The 17,631-nt window shown below is 53.9% G+C and overlaps 2 protein-coding genes across 4 annotated transcripts in view; both read right to left on the reverse strand.

Moving 5' to 3' along the window:
- The window catches only part of LOC125086968 (ATP-sensitive inward rectifier potassium channel 12-like), an 874,374-nt gene that overhangs the window by 812,664 nt on the left and 44,079 nt on the right, over positions 1 to 17,631 (reverse strand). The window lies entirely within an intron of this gene.
- Positions 126 to 7,649, reverse strand: LOC125086707 (putative nuclear envelope pore membrane protein POM 121B). Its single transcript, XM_047706039.1, has 4 exons — positions 7,611 to 7,649; positions 7,357 to 7,409; positions 2,889 to 3,063; positions 126 to 2,459 (listed from the first exon to the last, which is right to left on the reverse strand). The coding sequence occupies exons 1-4, from the start codon at positions 7,647 to 7,649 to the stop codon at positions 126 to 128; spliced, it is 2,601 nt and encodes an 866-aa protein (XP_047561995.1).

The raw sequence follows: 17,631 nt of genomic DNA on the forward strand, positions 1-17,631 counted from the left end.
CTGGGAGCCCGGTTTTGCTCCAGGAGCGGGCTTGATTTGTGTCTCCCATTCCACACTAGTCTTAGGACAGCGGTGTCACCTGGAAGCAAGTGCAACACCGGCTACTTCTCCAGGAAGCTTTTGGCTCAGCCGAGCCTCTGCCTCTTGGGCCCCAAGGAAGGGTGCTGTGATGTGGAGGAAGATGGCTTGTTACACGGTGCAGCTCTTTTGCGCCTAATCAAGTGCAGGGCAGGGGATGAGGGGGTGTTGGTGGCAAGGCTGCTCAGGGCCTTGCTGACCAGGTAGGCAGGGCCTCTAGGAGGAGAGGCCAGGATGCCCCCACCCCCGCAGGCGGCCTTGCTGGCAGTGCTGCAGCCATCTGAGCTGGACCTCCGCTTGGTCAGGTGCCTGGGGATGTGACTGGAGGGAGGGGCACTCGGGGCTCCCGACACAGGGTGGTTCGTCGTGCTGGCTCCAGCGGTCCCTGACAGGGTGCTCTGGCATGGGCGGCCCCCTGTGCTCGGGCCCAGGCTTGCACTGGAGCCCTGCAGGCCACTTGGGGCCCTGCTCGTTCCTGCCGAGATGCTGAGAGCCCCAAAGCTGGAGCACAGATCTGCAACATCATCTCCTCTCCCCAAACCTGGGGGTGCTGCCGAAAGCCCCATGCTGATGGGGGCCGGCATTGTGCTGCCACCTGGGGGGCGGGGCTGCTGGCTGTTGGGCCCAGCATGGGACACGGCGCCGGGCACCTGGGGGGCAGCTGTCAAGCCAGGGGCAGCGGCCGCTCCAGGGGCGAGTACAGCAGAGGAGGTAGCCGAACCTGGCTGGGCACTGGCACCAGTGCCCCGGGAGGCAGATGTGGGTAAGGGAACCACATAACCAGCCTGGGTGCCGCTACCCAAGGACAGCTGGGCTAGAGCTGTGCTCAGGGCCTGGAGTGGGTCCGGAGCCTGAGCTGCCAGCTGTCCATGCCGGGGAGAGCTGTGAAGGGTGCTGGCCTGGGTGCCGCTGCCCAAGGACAGCTGGGCTAGAGCTGTGCTCAGGACCCGGAGTGGGTCTGGAACCTGAGCTGCCGGCTGTCCATGCTGGGGAGAGCTGTGAAGGGTGCTGGCCTGGGTGCCGCTGCCCAAGGACAGCTGGGCTAGAGCTGTGCTCAGGGCCTGGAGTGGGTCTGGAGCCTGAGCTGCCGGCTGTCCATGCCAGGGAGAGCTGTGAAGGGTGCTGGCCTGGGTGCCGCTGCCCAAGGACAGCTGGGCTAGAGATGTGCTCAGGCCCTGGAGTGGGTCTGCAGCCTGAGATGCCGGCTGTCCATGCTGGGGAGAGCTGTGAAGGGTGCTGGCCTGGGTGCCGCTGCCCAAGGACAGCTGAGCTAGAGATGTGCTCAGGCCCTGGAGTGGGTCTGGAGCCTGAGATGCTGCCTGTCCATGCTGGGGAGAGCTGTGAAGGGTGCTGGCCTGGGTGCCGCTGCCCAAGGACAGCTGAGCTAGAGATGTGCTCAGGCCCTGGAGTGGGTCTGGAGCCTGAGATGCTGCCTGTCCATGCTGGGGAGAGCTGTGAAGGGTGCTGGCCTGGGTGCCGCTGCCCAAGGACAGCTGGGCTAGAGCTGTGCTCAGGGCCCGGAGTGGGTCTGGAGCCTGAGCTGCCGGCTGTCCATGCTGGGGAGAGCTGTGAAGGGTGCTGGCCTGGGTGCCGCTGCCCAAGGACAGCTGGGCTAGAGCTGTGCTCAGGGCCTGGAGTGGGTCTGGAGCCTGAGCTGAGGGCTGTCCATGCTGGGGAGAGCTGTGAAGGGTGCTGGCCTGGGTGCCGCTGCCCAAGGACAGCTGGGCTAGAGATGTGCTCAGGGCCTGGAGTGGGTCTGGAGCCTGAGCTGCCGGCTGTCCATGCGGGGCAGAGCCGTGAAGCGTGCTGGCTCCGGGCCACTGTCCACCAACAGCCCCGAGTGGGGCCTGGGCAGTAGATCCCGGGTTGCCACTACCCCCAGGCTGCACAGGCAGCCCTGGGGGGACTGTGACTAAGGCCATGCTGCCCCTGGACAGCATCGAGAGGGCCTGGGTAGATGCAAAGTTGCTCCCACTGCAGCCAGGGTGAGACCCCAAGAGGAGAGGCTGGGAAGAAGGGGAGCTGCCCATGGAGGTGACCTGGTTGTCAGAGGCTGGCAGGGGAGCAGCCACTGCAGCAGACAGGGCCAAGGCACTGGATGGCAAACTTGGGCCACAGCTGCAGGTGGCCTCTGTGTCCCCTCGAAGAGCATCTTGGATGCGCTGGAGAGCAGCTCTCTTTTCCCGGTCCAGGTCCTCAGCAGTCACTTGAAACCCCAGCTCAGCGGGTGGCAGCAGCTTCAGAGGCTCCCCTCGCCTGTGTGGCAGCAGAGGAAACTTGTGTTTTCGGGGCCTGGAACATTCAGCTGGAGATGAGCGGTTCCTCTGCTTTGCCGTCTGCCCGGTGGTGGTATTGGCATCCTTTTCCAGCTGGTTCTTCTTCTGGCAAAGGGCAGGCCCTCCGGCAGGACACAAGGGGCTCTCCTGGCTGACTTTTTTGGGGGACCTCGGGGGCCATGAGGCCTGACCTGTGGCCAGACTCCTCGTCCTCTGCACCGGGTGGCAGCCTCTGGTGGAACTATAGGAACTCGTTATGGCATTTCGAGTGGGGCAGGAGCTCCTATGGGAGCTGGGGGACTTCTTACTGCATGGGTCTTCTGAGCTCTCTTCCCGGGGGAGGGCTTTCAGCAGAGGCCCAGGCCTGGGCACAAAGGAAGAGAGGCCTCTGTGGACCCCCAGGGGCCTAAATGCTCCCTGTGGGGTCCCAGTGCCTTTAGGGTCCTTTCTGTGAGTCTCTTGCCCCTCTATAAGTGCAGGGTCTCCCTTTAGCTGGGCCATCCCTTTGCCACTCTTTCTTAGATCTCTGCACACCCTCTCCCCTGTGGAGATATCATGGACATTCCTGGGTGCTGAGGGTGGCAGCCCGATGACGACCTGCTTCTGAAGCACACAGGGGGTGACCGTGTCCACGATGGACTCGCAGCGGCGGCGGCAGGATACCTGTGATCCGAAGGCCGACAGCATCACCTTCACCTGGCAACCCCACCTGCAGATGGAGACGAGGAGCCCCAGAAGAAAGCGCAGTGTCTCCAGGATCACTGAGTACCTTCTGCAAGCTGCTAGGACTGAGCGCGGTTGCCAACTCGCGGGGTACTTGGAGGATGACCTGCGAGTGGACCCGGGCGTGTGGACCGCGGGGCAAGTCCTGGGAGCCAAGAGTAGTCTGTGGCCACTGTGAGTGGGGTGGGGGCGGACCAGCCCTCCTGGCAGGTGCGGACCCCGAAAAGACCGGGGCTGGGGGGAGGGGCACAGCCTGCTCAAGGAGGTGCCCATAGAGCAGTCAGGTAAGGCCAGATGCTGAGGATAGCGAACTAGGCTCGCAACGCTCTCCTTCAGCTGCCAAGTCGCGGCAGAAGGCCTAGAGCACAATGCGGGGCCTGTAGCCAGGACACAGCTTTGGAACTTGGAACCTGAGGAATGAGCGCGCGTGCAGGAACCCTTCTGTTGGGCCGCCGCCCAGTGCAAGACTCAGGCCTGCAGAGGAGCTGTTGAGGGGTCAACTCCCTCGTTCCCCACCTCAGAGGATTCACAGATCTCTCGGGGCTTGAAGGCTGAACTGAGGAAGAGGAATGGGGGCGCAGTGGGTGCCAGCCATCTCCCCTGGCTACCTCTGGGTGGGAACAAGGGAGACTTTACTTTTCATTGTACATCCTCTAGACCATATTTTGTTTTTAAGATTTAATTTTAAAATTAAATTTTAATTTTAAATTAAAATTTAAATGTGGGTCTCCATTGTCCCATCAAGGCATTTCTCAAGGCATTGAGCCCAATGTGGGGCTCAGACTTACAACTCTGAGACCCAGTCACAGGTTCCTCTGCTGAGCCAGCCAGATGCCTATAAACTTTCATGAGGGAAACATTTTTTTGAAAACACTCTTTCTTCCTATCTTGTCTCCTGGCTACCCTGATCGCAGGAGGCCCCATGGAGCCCAGCAGCACAATAAGAAATGTTGTATCAGGTGTGGACCTCAAAGCTAACTATGCAGTCATTCCTTCCATCATTTCCCAAAAGTTCCATCCATTTCTGTGCAAACTTGGAATTCTCCTGAAGAGAGGCAAGCATTCTCCTAGAGCAGTAGATGTATGTCTCTTGCGTTTCAGAAATCCCCCAGTGTCCCTGCCTTCCATCCGGGGCTTCCGTGTTGCCATGAGCCCACTCTCCCAAGGCAGGCAGTATCCTTGCATGGACTCCCCAGCTGAGGCCGGTCACAGCAGGACGGAGCCCACCCAGCTGCTGAGGTGCACCTGTGGCAGCTGTGCGCTTGACCTGAGGCTCCTCGGCAGGCCACATGCTGTCCACGCCTAGAGCAGTCCTGTGGGAGGACTGGAAACTTGTCCACCATCTGCGGATACTTTGTAGGGTCCTTGCAAAGTGATAGCTCAGATCCCTTGGGCGAACAGGGGAATCTACAGTTCTGGTACTGAAATCTAGGATTTTCCTTACCAATATTTCAGTACTTCTGAAACCTCACAGAAGTGGAAAAGGCAGGATCTAAAGTTTAAACATACAAAGCACACTTCCTATGATACAGACCAATAGAGATTACTGCTCATGTCCACTGAAAGTTGTGCAAGTAGTTAAAAGCTAGAAAAGGCAGACACAAAGCAATTTTATATCAGTAATAGAGGACATGTGTATCGTTTGATATATTAGACAGTACAGTGCAGAGTAATGAGGAAATCAGCTATTGCTACATTTCACAGACATGACCCTGAGTGAACAAGCCAGAAATAAAAAAGGACCTAATGTGTTTTTGCATCACTGTTGTAGCTTTGATTCCTCCTGTTTGTTTCCTAACTTTGCATTCATCTACATTCCAGCACAATAGCAAATAACATTGGTGGAAACAGATGTTATTGCCCCTTAGCTAATTTTAAAGGAAACACTTCTTTGTAATTTCTCCGTTTAAAGAGACATGGGCTCCTGGGTGGCTCAGTCTTTTAAACACCTGACTTGGGCTCAGGTCATGATCTCAGTGTCCTGGGCTCGAGCCCCAGTCATCAGGCTCCCTGCTTGGCGGGGAGTATGCCTTTCTGTCTCCCTGTATGCCTCCCCACTTCTCATGCGTGTTCTCTCAATCTTTCTCTCTCAAATAAATAAAATCTTAAAAAAAAAAAAAAGAAAGAGAAACACAAATTATCTTTTTCCTATGGGTCAGTCTATTCCTTCCTATTCAGGAGTCTTAAAATTTTTAAGATGTGTTCATAACTATCTCACATTACATTTGAGATAACAGCTCTATTTTTGCACATTAAATGCTAATTAATAAATGTCCAGTTGTTGCCCGCATTTGGGTGAAGAAGCCATGTTCCTGGTGGCAATTGTCAATTGGGATAACTAGTTGAGACACACTTTGATCACTTCCCTTTCAAATATCATTCATTCTCTCTGAACACTACATGTATTTTTTGTGAATGCAGAATTTAGCAAATAATGCAATATACCTGGAGGAAATAAGCTTAAAATTGGTAATTTCAGTAAGATATTCATTCTGTATTCTTATTTATATGATTCAATCTGACTCCACTGGATCTTTAGTAGATTAATTTTGAGTGGGTTTTTGTTATTTTTTCCACCCTGGTTTGAATGACTTAGCCATGTCCTCTGATATCTCATTGCTGAGAAATATCATGGTAAAAACAAAAGGCTTGGTATGTTCCTTAAAGATGTGTGGACCTGCTGCAGGTCCTGGAGTTATGTTAATCAAGCAAATGCACAAGAACCAGAGGCAGGAAAGCCTGCTGCTGATTTCCAGTCCCAGATCAAGGACCACAGTCTAGTGACTAGTGTTTTGCTGCCCTCTTCTGGTTCGCGTCGGAAGCCCTCGTTTAGACACATTCCAAGAACGCGGATTTAGGATGCAATTTTTGTCAAAATCTCCCAACCCACAAAATCAGCAAAAATAAAATAAATAAAAATATGAAACGTTTGCTGTATATGCACTTCGTCAAATAGTCAAAAAGCAGAAAGCATTCTGATCCCATATAAGATTTCAGATCTACACTGTTCTGCTCTTCATGCCATTTGAACTTGATCAAAATTCTGCAACATTTCATCCAGAATGTAAGACTCTCAGTTAATAGCGGAGTTCAGTATTGACTCCTCTTGGGGGAGCGGCTTCCCCTGGCCATTTGCTGAACAGATTGCCTCAGTGGAATCCCTCCTAGTCGCAAAGGCAGAAAGCATGCAACATGGGGCGCGTCCAAACACAATTCAAGCTGACAAAGTCTTCATACTCCAAATGCTTGTCACATGATCTTGTCTGTGTAGGCACAGAGATTTTCAGCCCCGAACCAGAGAATGTCCACCTGGTTCGGGTAAAAGCACACGCACAGAAGAGACACACACCAGAGCACAAATAGAAACACAGCCAGGATGACACAGAAGCTGCTGGACCAGGCAGCCCACACTGTCCCAGAACACACGCATGGCCCGAATAGTTACTTGTTTCCACTTGAACGATCAAAGTGGCATTGACTCTATGTTGCCTTCTCTCTCTCTCTCTCTCTCTCTCTCTCGGCAGGATATTCTCCTGCACTGGGCATTTCCCCATTGGGTAAGGGTGGCTCTATGTAGATGTGAGGACCCAGAGTGCGCCCTCATTGTCCAGGCACCACCAAAGCAAAGAATGGAGAGAACAGAGTGGATACAGAGCTGCTGAGAGACACCGAGGCCTATGACCCAAGCCCTGATCTGTTGTTTAAATGCACATTCTTACTTCCCATCTGTAAGAGTGCGCCCAGCTCTTTTCTGGTCCATCTCCCCAAAGCCCACAGTACAGATACAGAGATTATCACCCTTGAGCCATTTCAGCCAAGAGCCAATCAACAGCTTCTAGAACTTGTCAAGAGGACCAGGAGGGGAGTCATTACCATGACAAGGTCACTTTCTCTAACTCAAGGATAAAGTTTAAGAAGCTGAAATCAAAATGTCCTTTAAGTCAGAAGTCCTGCCAGTTAAATTTTTCAATAATTATGCATTTTAATGGAAATGCAGTCAATAGAAACCTTAATTCATAATCCACACACATTTTCTTCCTTCTATGAGGCTTGAAGTGTGTGCTTTTCCTGTCATCACCCGCTCTGCTCTGACTTGCAGCCCTGCCCCTGCACTCCAGATGGTGATGCCAGACGGGATTTCCAGAGTCCCTCCCGGTTTGTTTTGTCTGTATCCACACCCACCTGGAAGGCCCCTTCTTCAGCTCAGGGAAAGGGGCTCAGGGTTCTTTGCCCTTGGGCGGTAGGGTCCGGCCCCGGGGCACAGAGCCCACCAGCCTACCCTGCTGCCCGGACCCAGTCCAGGAGAGAGTTCAGCAGAAAGGCGATCAGAAGCTGCGGGAGCAAGTACAGGTGAGTTCGGAGCAGGCTGTGAATGGGAGGGATCCTCTGCGGTGAGCAGACAAGCCAATCCCGGAGGGGCCGGGACAGATCCGGGATCCTGAGGAGGCTGGAGAGCAAGTCCCAAGGTGCTTCTGTGCATCCTGCCTGCCTCTATGTCGACCGGACGACCTGCCTATCTTGCTCTCTGTTTACCTGCCTTTCCATCTTTAGGTCTTTCTGTCCATCTACCATCCCTCAATTAGTTTGTGTTTGTCTCTCTGTCTGCCTTTTTGTCTGCATATTTGTCAATAGGTCATTCTCTCTCTCAGAATTTCTCTGTCTGCCTGCCTGTCTGCCTGCCATTCTGTCCTTCTGATCATTTCTCTGCCAATCTTTCTGTATCGCTGGTTGTCTCTTTGCCGATCTTTCTGTCCGCTTGTCTATTTGTCCGTCTCTCTGCCTGTCTGTCTGCCTGTACAATATCCATCCGTCTGTCTTCCCATTGATCTATCTCTGTTGAATATCTACTTGTCTCTCTAGCAGCCTTCTATCAGTCTGTCTCTCTGTGTTTTTCTGTATCTATATATACATCTGCCTGTCTGTCCTTCTACCTGTCTGTGTGTCCGTCTGTATAACTACTTATGTTATAGATATTTTATGTCTATTTGCATGTCTGCCCACATCTCTGTCTTCCTCCCTATCTCTTCATCAGTACATCTGTTTATCTGTATGTCTGTGGATCTGTCTGTTCCTCTGTCTGTATGCCTGCCTACTTTTTTCTGTATATAGGACTGTCCATTTTCTGTCAGTCTATTTCTTTCTGTGTGTCTACTCACCTGTCTGTAGATGCATCTTTCTGTCTATCTCACTCTCTATCTGCTGATCTTTCTATATGGATTTGTCTGTATGTCCACCTTTCAATCTCTCTCTTTTTGTCTATTTGTCTACATGTTGTCCATCTGTCCCACTCTCAGCCCATCTCTCTACCTGTCTGATTGTCTATCTGTCCATCTTTCTATCTGACTATCTCTCTGTCCATCTGTCCATCCATCCATCCTTCTGCCTGCTTATCTATTTTTCACCCTGTCTGTCTTTCAGTCTGTCTCTCTGTCTTTCCATCTGTATTTCTGACTTCATCCTCATCTGCCCACCTACCAGTCTGTCAGTCTGTGCATCTGACTCTTCCTATAACTCTATCTACCGCTGCCTACCTGCCTAGCTCTATGACTCCCAGGCTGTCTTTCCATCTGTCCATCTGTCTCTTTGTCCACATGTCTACTTGTCTTTCCATCCGTATATCTATATGTCTGGCTATCTTCTTCCCTCAGTCCATAGTGAGATGACAGATAGAGGATGGATAGACAAACAACTATCTCTTCGAATGGCTGGGCCTCTGTCTATTTTCTCTGTCTGTCTGACTCTACGTACATGTCCGTATTTGCATGTCTGCCTATCTATTGTGTGTGTCTGTCTCTACAGTTGTCAGTCCAATGTGCCTCCCTACTCATGTTCCTGACTATGTACGGTCCATCTGTCTGTCTGTTAACATGTCTGTCTTTCTGATTATATCTATCCGTCCACCTACCAGGCTATGTCTTAGGTCCATCTGTCACTTATCTTATCTCATTATCTGTTTTTCCGTCTCTCTGTCTATATTTTTTTCCTCCATATATCTCTGTGTATACAAATGCATAAAATCTGTTTGTCTTTTTGTCTCTAACTGAATATCTCTCTGTCTGTCTTACATATATGTGTATTATATGTCTCTCTGCCAGTTTCTCTGTGTACCACTTTAATGCTGTGTCCATGCTGAGCTGTGTTTTGTGATGTGTTTGCCCGAAACATGATGTTTGCTGGAGTCAGTGTGTGTGTGAGGCACAGTGAGGCAGAGCTGAGCCACTCTGTGACTGTGGCGAGCTATGCTCAGGGACACACATGTGGCACCGTGCTCGGTGGTGCAGGCGGAAGACCGTTCCCAGAGCGAGTTTCTGAGATGCCGTGTGTGAGCACCTCGCCCGGATGCATGGCCTGTGGGGGAAGGCACCGTGAGAAAGACTTCCTGTAGAAACCTCAAGCCTGTGGAGGTCTCTGAGCTCTTTGATCCAGTGCCCCACTCTCTAGATGGACCACCAAGGCTGGATGGACCTCTGAGCTGGGGCGATAGGAATCTCTTCTCCCTTCATGCTTACATCCAGGTCCCTTGAGGGGGGGAGGAGGGGGGACCGTGCGCCCCACAGGATGGCGTGGCAGGAGGAGGGGTGAGACTGAGGACGCCCCAGCCTGCCTTGACAACCTCTGTGTGCAACCCTGCTGCTCTGCCCAAAACCATTCGTTTTACTCCTATGTGCCCCATTAGTTATTAGTAATCATGCCTCCTTCCCTTTGTCAAAGGGTTTAGACTTGGGCAATAAGTTATAGGTCACCCTTGACTTTCAGTCACTTTCTAAATGTCCTGGGGGACCTTAGGCTGGAGTGGAGCCCCTGATCCTTGGCCTCTCTTCCCAGAAGCCCAGGAATCCTCGAGGGTCCTGGTGCTGGCAGAGGTGACTGGGACCCACTTTGCTCTTGAAGACAAACCTCGGAGGCCCCGCTGTGCACTGGAGGCCCCGGTCATGCTCAGCGCCTCCCTCCCTCCCAGCACATCCTGTGCATCGTCCGTGTCTCTGCCATCTCATGGTCACTCGGTCCCATCCACACGCCAGCAAGTCCCCAGGCTCGACCTCCTGAACTGATCTCTTCCCTGAAATCTGACACATTGATGTCTCTGTGCACAAGTGGGGTTGGCAACTGCTTTTTCTTCCCCTTTATTTATTTTTTTTAATAAGGTATAACTGACCTATATTTATTCCTCATTGTGTGGAGTCCTGCAGGTCTTGAGTAATTGCGCACATCTGTGGCCATCGACAATCGTGACATACAGCCTTTCGTCACCCCTCAAAATCGTCTCCCATCCCACTGGAGCCCTGCCTCCTGGACTCGGTCCCCCACCCCCACGGCCTAGCAAGCACTGATGTTTCTTCCATGCCTGTAGTTGGGGCTTTTCCAGAATGCCAGACACACAGGATCCTTCTGAGTCTGGCTTCTGTCTCTCAGCAGCACGCGCTTGGGAAGCCTCAGGTCACACCAGAGAGCAACAGCTGTTCCTTCTCGCTATTCGGGATGGTTCCACCATGGGGACAGGCCACGGTGTGGTCACTCACGTGCAGGTGAGAGAGGCATCCGGGTGTCTTCCTGGTTTGGGCAATCATGAATAAAGCTCTTATAATCGTCCACTTACAGGTTTTTGTGTGAAAATGAGTCTTCATGTCTCTCGGGCTGCGTGTACAAGAGGAATGGTTCAATCTTATACTAAATATAGGTATAGCTCTATAAGAAAGTGCCAAACTGCCTTCCAAAGTCCCCGTGCCCTTTGTTGGCATCTCAAAATGTCCAGAGATGCCATCCGTCAGCCCAAGCCTGCTCCTCCCCACCCAGCTGGAGGTTCACACCAAAACCCACAGGGTCAGCCGTTGCCTCAGTGTCCCCACGGGTCCCCTCAGCCCAAGCACCATGCAGCCTCCTAAGCCTGGGCCCAAATCCCCTCCTTGCTCCTCCCAGAGGCCACTTCCCCCTCAGCAGGTGGAGTGACCTTCTAGAGAAGAAGCCATTTCACGGGCCTTCTTGCTCCCACCATACCTGGACCCCGTCAGTGGACCCCACCCCAGCCCATCCCTCATCCTGGTGAAACTCTGTCCCTGGGGCTAATGGTTGCAGCCACCCTTGCCTTCCTTCTGCTCCTCCAGCCCAGGAGCACCAGCCCCAGGCCGCTCCCACCGTGGGTGCTCGTCACCAGATAAAGGCAATGAGAGAGAGCGCGCCCAGACTTACGTGGCCCCTCTGCGGGCTGCTGGTTCTTACTTATTTCATCCTCATACAACTTAGTCATTATCAGCCCCATTTTACAGAGGAGAAAAACTGAGGCACAGAGAAATGAGATCCTGGGCTGGGGACACCGAGTGAGGGAGGGGTAAAGCCAGGTTCACACCCCGGGAGTTGGACTTCAGAGCCCGTTCACACTCCCTGGGAGCTTTCAGGGCTGGTGTGAGGGTCACCTCTCCAAGGGCCAAGGGTGCTATCAGCTGCACTTCACCTCTGCCACCCACTTGGTTTCTAGCCTCCTTTTGGCGTTTATCCCCGCCTAGGCCAGGTGCGGAAGGAGCCCCATCCGCTGAATGAACAAAAGCCACACTGACAGTCCTTGCCTCTGAACGGGTCCTGGTTCAAGCCACCTGAACTTTCCCATGCTCCATGGGGCCTCCTGGCTGGGCGGACAGGGGCGGGGTAACAGGAGGTTCAAGAAATGACCCCAGCCCAGTTCAACCTCTATGGTTGGAACTGCATGGGCTGGGGCCTTGTGGCCATTTGGGGCACTTGTCTCAGAATTGGGACGCTGGGTCCTCTTCCTGGGAGGAGCTGGGCTCACTGACCGCCCCCCCAACCCCAAACAAGACTGTTTAGTAGAATTTACTGATGCACCTTCCATCACCTGCCCATCAGGCCCCAGCAGCTGAGCCCAGCTATTCTTCCATGGGGACAGGGCAAGTGGGCCTTATTCTGAGGGGTCGGCGGCAGGGGTGGGGTGGGTGATGGGGGCACCTGTTTGTGCTGAGTCGTTCCTGGGAGGGCCAGAGCTCATGGTAAGCAGACTGTCCATGTCTCTGAACAGTGAGGGTCTTGAGTGTCACGTGTCCCTTCCCTCACATCTGCCTCAGTGAGGGGCTCACCACACCAGGTCACTCCAGGCTCACCCTTCTGACCACAAGCTCCCTGTCCTCCACCAGCAGCCAGCACAGCCCCAGCCCAGCCACCAGCCTCCCAGCCTCTCTCTGCCTGCCCCTTGCAGCCTCGGCCCCCAGGGTGACAGCTGCCAGCAGTGGCCAGCAACAAGGGCAGGACAGTGTGACCTTCAGCAAATCATTCACCCCAAACTTTAACTGTGAAACCCACCCTCTGCTGAGCAGGACACATGGACACGGAACCTCCCCTTGTCAGACCCTTCCTCCCGATGCAGGAACTGCCTATCCTCCGAGCCCAGCTCCAGCCACCTGCTCCAACAGGAAAGTCAGTCAGTGGCCCACCTCCTCCTGCAGGCAACCAGGGTCCTAATGTCTAGCACCACAGATTAATGCCTACTCTAGAATTTCATATGGATGGACTTCAACAACAAGCGTCCTTTTGCGTCTGGATCCTTTCCTTCGACACTGTAACTGAGTCTTGTCCATGCTGTTCCATGCATCAGGAGGCTGTTCTTGTTCGTGGCTGTGTAATATTCCATCACACTTATATGCGTGTGTGTGTGTGTGTGTGCCTAGTGCACACATCTGTGTGTCTATGTGTTGGTAGGAGTTGTACCACCTTTCAAACATGTTCTAGCTCATCACTGAGTTCACAAGTTGTTGGCACCTGCAGAATCAGCCCCCATTTGGGCCCCCCATTACCCCCCCCATCCTATACTGCTTGGTCTGCATGTGCTGCGGATCTCGCCCCATCAAGTCCGTGGGCAGCTCCCTCCAGAGCCCCGAGGCAGCAAGGAGAGGCCACAGGCCTCAGAGACTGCACGGCTGTCTCGGTTGGGAGCGGCAGCGCTGGGTTTGTGTCCTGTACCACTTGTGCAACTGCATTGTTGCAGAAGCTGGCCTGGGGATAGGCCCCAGCCCAGAGCTGCCGTCTGGAGTTCCAGGTCAACCTGGTATCAAGCCTCAGCCGGGAGTGAGAATGGCCCCAGGCCTTAGCAATGATCTCAGCATTGATCCAGGAAGGCAAAGAAAGAGCTCTCCAGCCCCTGGGCCAGCCCAACTCTCCATGGCATAAGAAAGCATCACTGCTTGAAGTCAGACTGCAGACGGGGCCCAAGGAGGGGCTGCAGCTGGCAGCGTCCGGGAGGATGGAAGCAGGCGCCAGGTCACCGATCTGCTCCTTTTTGTCCAGCCAAACTTTCCGCCTGCTGGAACCTCCTATGCACGTGCCTCAGGGGACCCATGGGGGTCAGGGAGCCCGGTGCCCCCCGACCCAGAGCTGGGGGACTTGAACACCTTGCCCAGGTGAAGAAGAGCAGGAGGGGCCTGGGGGCCAGAGAGGAGACCAGCAGTCATCCAAGAAGCACCGATGGAGGCCTGGAGCAGGCAGCAGCAGCGGGACGGAGAAACAGATTCGGACTAAACAAGTTGCAGAGATTAAAAAGGTCAGTATGTGATGCTAGAGCAGGGAGTGAGGAGAGAGAAAGGGGCATCAAAAATCTGGCTTGAGCCACAAGACAGGCTGCTGGCTCACTCCTCTGCTCCTTGAGCTCATTTCCTCATCTGTACCACATTTCTGGGGTGCTGTCTCAGTGTCCTTTTGAGCTCCTCATCCCTGACTTCCCGTGCATGTCTGACACACAGGTTAATAAACACCTGTCTGCTTTGCTCTCTGTACTCATCTCTTGTCCATCTCATCTGCAGAGCAGCAGGTAGAGAACCTAAGAGGACAGAAGGAAGAAGACGTTTCCTCTCCTGCATCACCGACGGGCATCTCCGTAGGGAACCCCAGGCCCGCAAATCCCCCGCCTGGAAGGGGGATGACAGCCCAGGGTAGGGGTTTCACTCCCAGACCTCTGGGGCTCCATCTCCCTGGCACTACAGGGATCTCCCTGGATAAGGAAGAGCCATTCTCAGAGTGGGGTCCCCACAGCAGCAGAGCCCCATCTGGGAACTTGTTGGAGATGTTTCTGGCCTGTCCCAGGCCGCTCGCAGCCCATTTCCTGCCTTTGGTGGGCCCTCTGGCTGAGACTGGTTACTGCATTTCTTAACGACAGGGGAAGGAATCGAAAGGGGAGTCGTATTTCATATCATGGGAAAATACTATGAAATTCAAATGTCAGTGTCCATAAATGAGGTTTTATTGGAACACACTCCCTAATAGCTAATGGATTTTATTGGAAGCCACTAGTGTATATGCCGTCTCCAGCGGCTTTTGTCCCACGGCCACAGCGCCAGCAGCTTCGACAGAGACCTCACAGCCTGCACATTTCTGAAATATTTACTCGCACATCCTTTGCAGACAGAGTTTGCCTTCCCTGCCTCCCAGCAGCAAGCCAGTCCCCAAACGGAAACCGCAGGGCCCTGAGCCGGGGCCCGTGAATTAAAGAAGGCTGCGTGCACTTGGATGTGAAAACTACATTTCCACGTTGCTTGACCTCCAAGAGAAAGTTAGCCTTCCCTTCCTTTTATGATGGAGGCAACCAAGGGCAGCCCTTGCACCACCCGCGGAATGGGGGGCATCACCCCGTCCCTCGGTGCTGCTGGGAGCTCAGCCCCCAGGGAAGATGGCAGCAGGGAAGCCCCCTGGGCATGGGTGGGGATGCTCTCAGTCAGGGGTGGTCGGGGAGGAAACAGCTGCTAGCACACCACGTATGTATTCACTCCTACGGTGATGACTGTGTGTCAACGAAATGGGTTTCCCATGTAACCTTATGTGTTTTTTCTTGTACATTTCAAAATTTTACTTGAATTTGTTTTTATAGCACAGAAGACTGTAAAAGCCTGTGTGCGGCGGGTCCCTACACCCCAAGGCTGGAGATCTGCAGGGATACAGCTGACAGCAGCCCTGCTGACAGCTGACCTATGGGGTCCTTTGACAGCTGCGGGAGAGCCACAGGTTGATTGAGCACTACTCCACTGACTGAGCGCCTACTGGGTGCCTGATCTCGACATTCTGGGCACTGGGCACAGCCGTGAACCGGGAGAACAACGGTGCTTGCTCTCCAGAGGCTGACATTGCAGGAGGGAGATGCAGTGAGGCTGCGACACGGCCTGAGAGCCGCTGAATGCCAGGAAAGGGGGCTGGGCCTCACCATGGTCTTCCCTGCCCTTCCCCACATCCCACCCCCAACAAGCTGTTTCCTTTTCCTTCTTGTGCTCTCTCCCACCCCAGGGCCTTGGCTTGTGTCAGCCCCTTTCCCTGGGAACTCCTCACATACTTGGAAAAGTCTGACTCATCCCTTAGATCTCAGAAAAACTGTCACTTCCTTGGGGGACCCACCTTGGTTCCCCTAATCAGGCCTCCCCTGCTTTTCCTCCCGTGGCACCCTGCATGTGTCCCTTTACCACTCAGGGATCGCTCCATACTGCCACTGCTTGGCACAGTCGGCTCTGCCCAAGCTGAGTCAGTGGGAAGAAGTGAGGGCTGTAGGTTGGTGAGACCCGCAGAACCCTCTGCGGAGGAGGCCCACTGGACCTGTACTCCATCCTCCCAAGCATCCATGAGGCAAATACACATGACGCACATACCACATCCTGCCCTGTAGACCCAGCTGCGAGTGAAAGAGATGACAATCCCTGCCTTCACGGATTACCTTACCCTGGGACAGGGAAGGCTTAGGCTGGAACAAGGAGGAGGTAGATCTGAAGGGGACGTGCTCTGGGCAGAGGAATAACATATGCAAAGGTCCTGGGGTGAAGAGAAAAATGTAGTGTTCTCAAAGCACTATAAGGAGGTGAGATGCCTAGAGCAGAGGGGCAGGGGGAAAGGGAGAAGAGGATTAGCTGGGTGAGGTCAGGCCAAGATGGAACAGGACTTCAGAGGCTGGAAAAGCAGTTGGGTTTATTTTCAGTGGAGCAGAAAGCCAGGGAGGGCTGCAGGCAGTGGGGTTACAGGGCCTGATTCTGACTTTAAGACCACCCTGGTGCTGGGTGGATGGTGGGCTGTAGTATGATGGGGTATACGCTTTGAAGCCCCCGCACTATTCCTGGGTTGCAGACAGCGCTGATCTTGGTGCCTCCACACTGAGGGGAAACCCAGATTCCCTTCCTAGTCATTGAGGCCCTCCACTGCAGGAGATGAACTTTTGAAAGGATAAACTGAGTCCAGGGCAGGCCCTCTGGCAGGGCTATCATCCCTCCACTGGCTGAGAAGCTAAGCCCAACACTGGCCGCTGGGGGGCAGAAGAGGGCGCAGAGCAGTTCAGTGCCTGTGAGGGTAGTAGCATCTGGGTCAAATGAAGGAGCGCTTGGGGACCCAGGCCTGGATCGGATCCCAGATCCGATAACCCACCTCCTTGGAAAGTCCCTTAGTGTCCCTGGACTGATTTCCTCTAAAACAGGTGCACCCGGTCCTTCAGGGACCTCCCATGTGAACTCAGGGAGTGCTCGACAAACGCTCATCACCGAGTTCTCCACCCCCTTCCCCCTTTCTACCTTTTTAAAAGCAGATTCCGAGTTGGACTCATCTCCTCCTCAGGGAGGCAGGAAAGCACAGGGTAAGCTACGGGCTCACTGCACCCACACTGGTGTCATAACAGGAGCCGCCTTCATGGGCGCAGACCCCACCTCTAGGGCTCCAGCCCAGTATGTGCTAGGTGGCTGCTGAGTCCCTTCTTGCTCCTTCTTGTTCTTTCCACAAGGGTGAGAGCTTGCATATCTTATGAATAACCCCCCCACACACTTTTTTTTATATGGACAGGGAGACTGAGAGCATAGGGGAAAAGGAATCCAGTACAGGTCACCAAGCAAGAGAGTGACCTGGGATCTGACTGAAGGTCACAGGCAGGACAACAGGTACCTCAAGACTGCTGAACTCCAGTGCCGCCTGATTGGAGTCATAGACATTTATCCTGTGCTGAATGGGGCCCCTCACCTGTCTGCGGGAACTAGTGCTCAGGGGACTGAGCAGAGGCCATAGCTCATTGGCCCCAACTGGCTTAGACTCCAGTATTGGGGTATCTAGGAGGGCTCTGGGACTAGGAGCAGGGATCCCCACCCCCACCCCCAGATCAAGCCAACCACCTTCAGGGTCTTCCTGTCTCCAGGTTCAACCCAGACGAACAACTTCCAAGAAGCCATTGTGACCTGCCCCCAGCCCCTCCCGACCCCCTGTCCTTCATCCCTGCATGGCACCTCTGCCTGAGCTCCTTATCCTGAATCATCCCCTGAATCCTACAGAATGAAGCGTCCCCGGGGTCCTTCACTGATGCAGAGAAGTTCTCCAGTGAGGGAACGAGCTGGGGCAAAGGAAAGAATTTTCTCCCTGTGGGCCTCTGCCGGAAGGTCACTGACACCCCAGAGACTAAGTGCTTGGTACAGATAAAATCCTCCTTTCCCCTAGATGGGCCTCGCATGTCTTCCTCCCTGTGTGTCCTCTTGTCCTGCCAGCGGCCCCTGTCTGCCCTGTGGCCCTCCTCATCCCGGCTTCACCAGGGAGAACACCACTCCAATTCCTC

The sequence above is a fragment of the Lutra lutra genome, chromosome 16 (genome assembly GCF_902655055.1).
Source record: "Lutra lutra chromosome 16, mLutLut1.2, whole genome shotgun sequence".
Lineage (NCBI taxonomy): Eukaryota > Metazoa > Chordata > Mammalia > Carnivora > Mustelidae > Lutra > Lutra lutra.

Bases quoted from the DNA above. Each gene is read 5' to 3' on its own strand.
- LOC125086707 (XM_047706039.1), bottom strand. From the start codon at position 7,649: ATGGTAGATGGACAGAAAGACCTAAAGATGGAAAGGCAG. The intron at 7,410-7,610 runs GTAAACAGAGAG...TTGCTCCCGCAG, and splicing joins ACCTAAAGATGGAAAGGCAG to CTTCTGATCGCCTTTCTGCT. The intron at 3,064-7,356 runs GTAGGCTGGTGG...CTCCATCTGCAG, and splicing joins GACTGGGTCCGGGCAGCAGG to GTGGGGTTGCCAGGTGAAGG.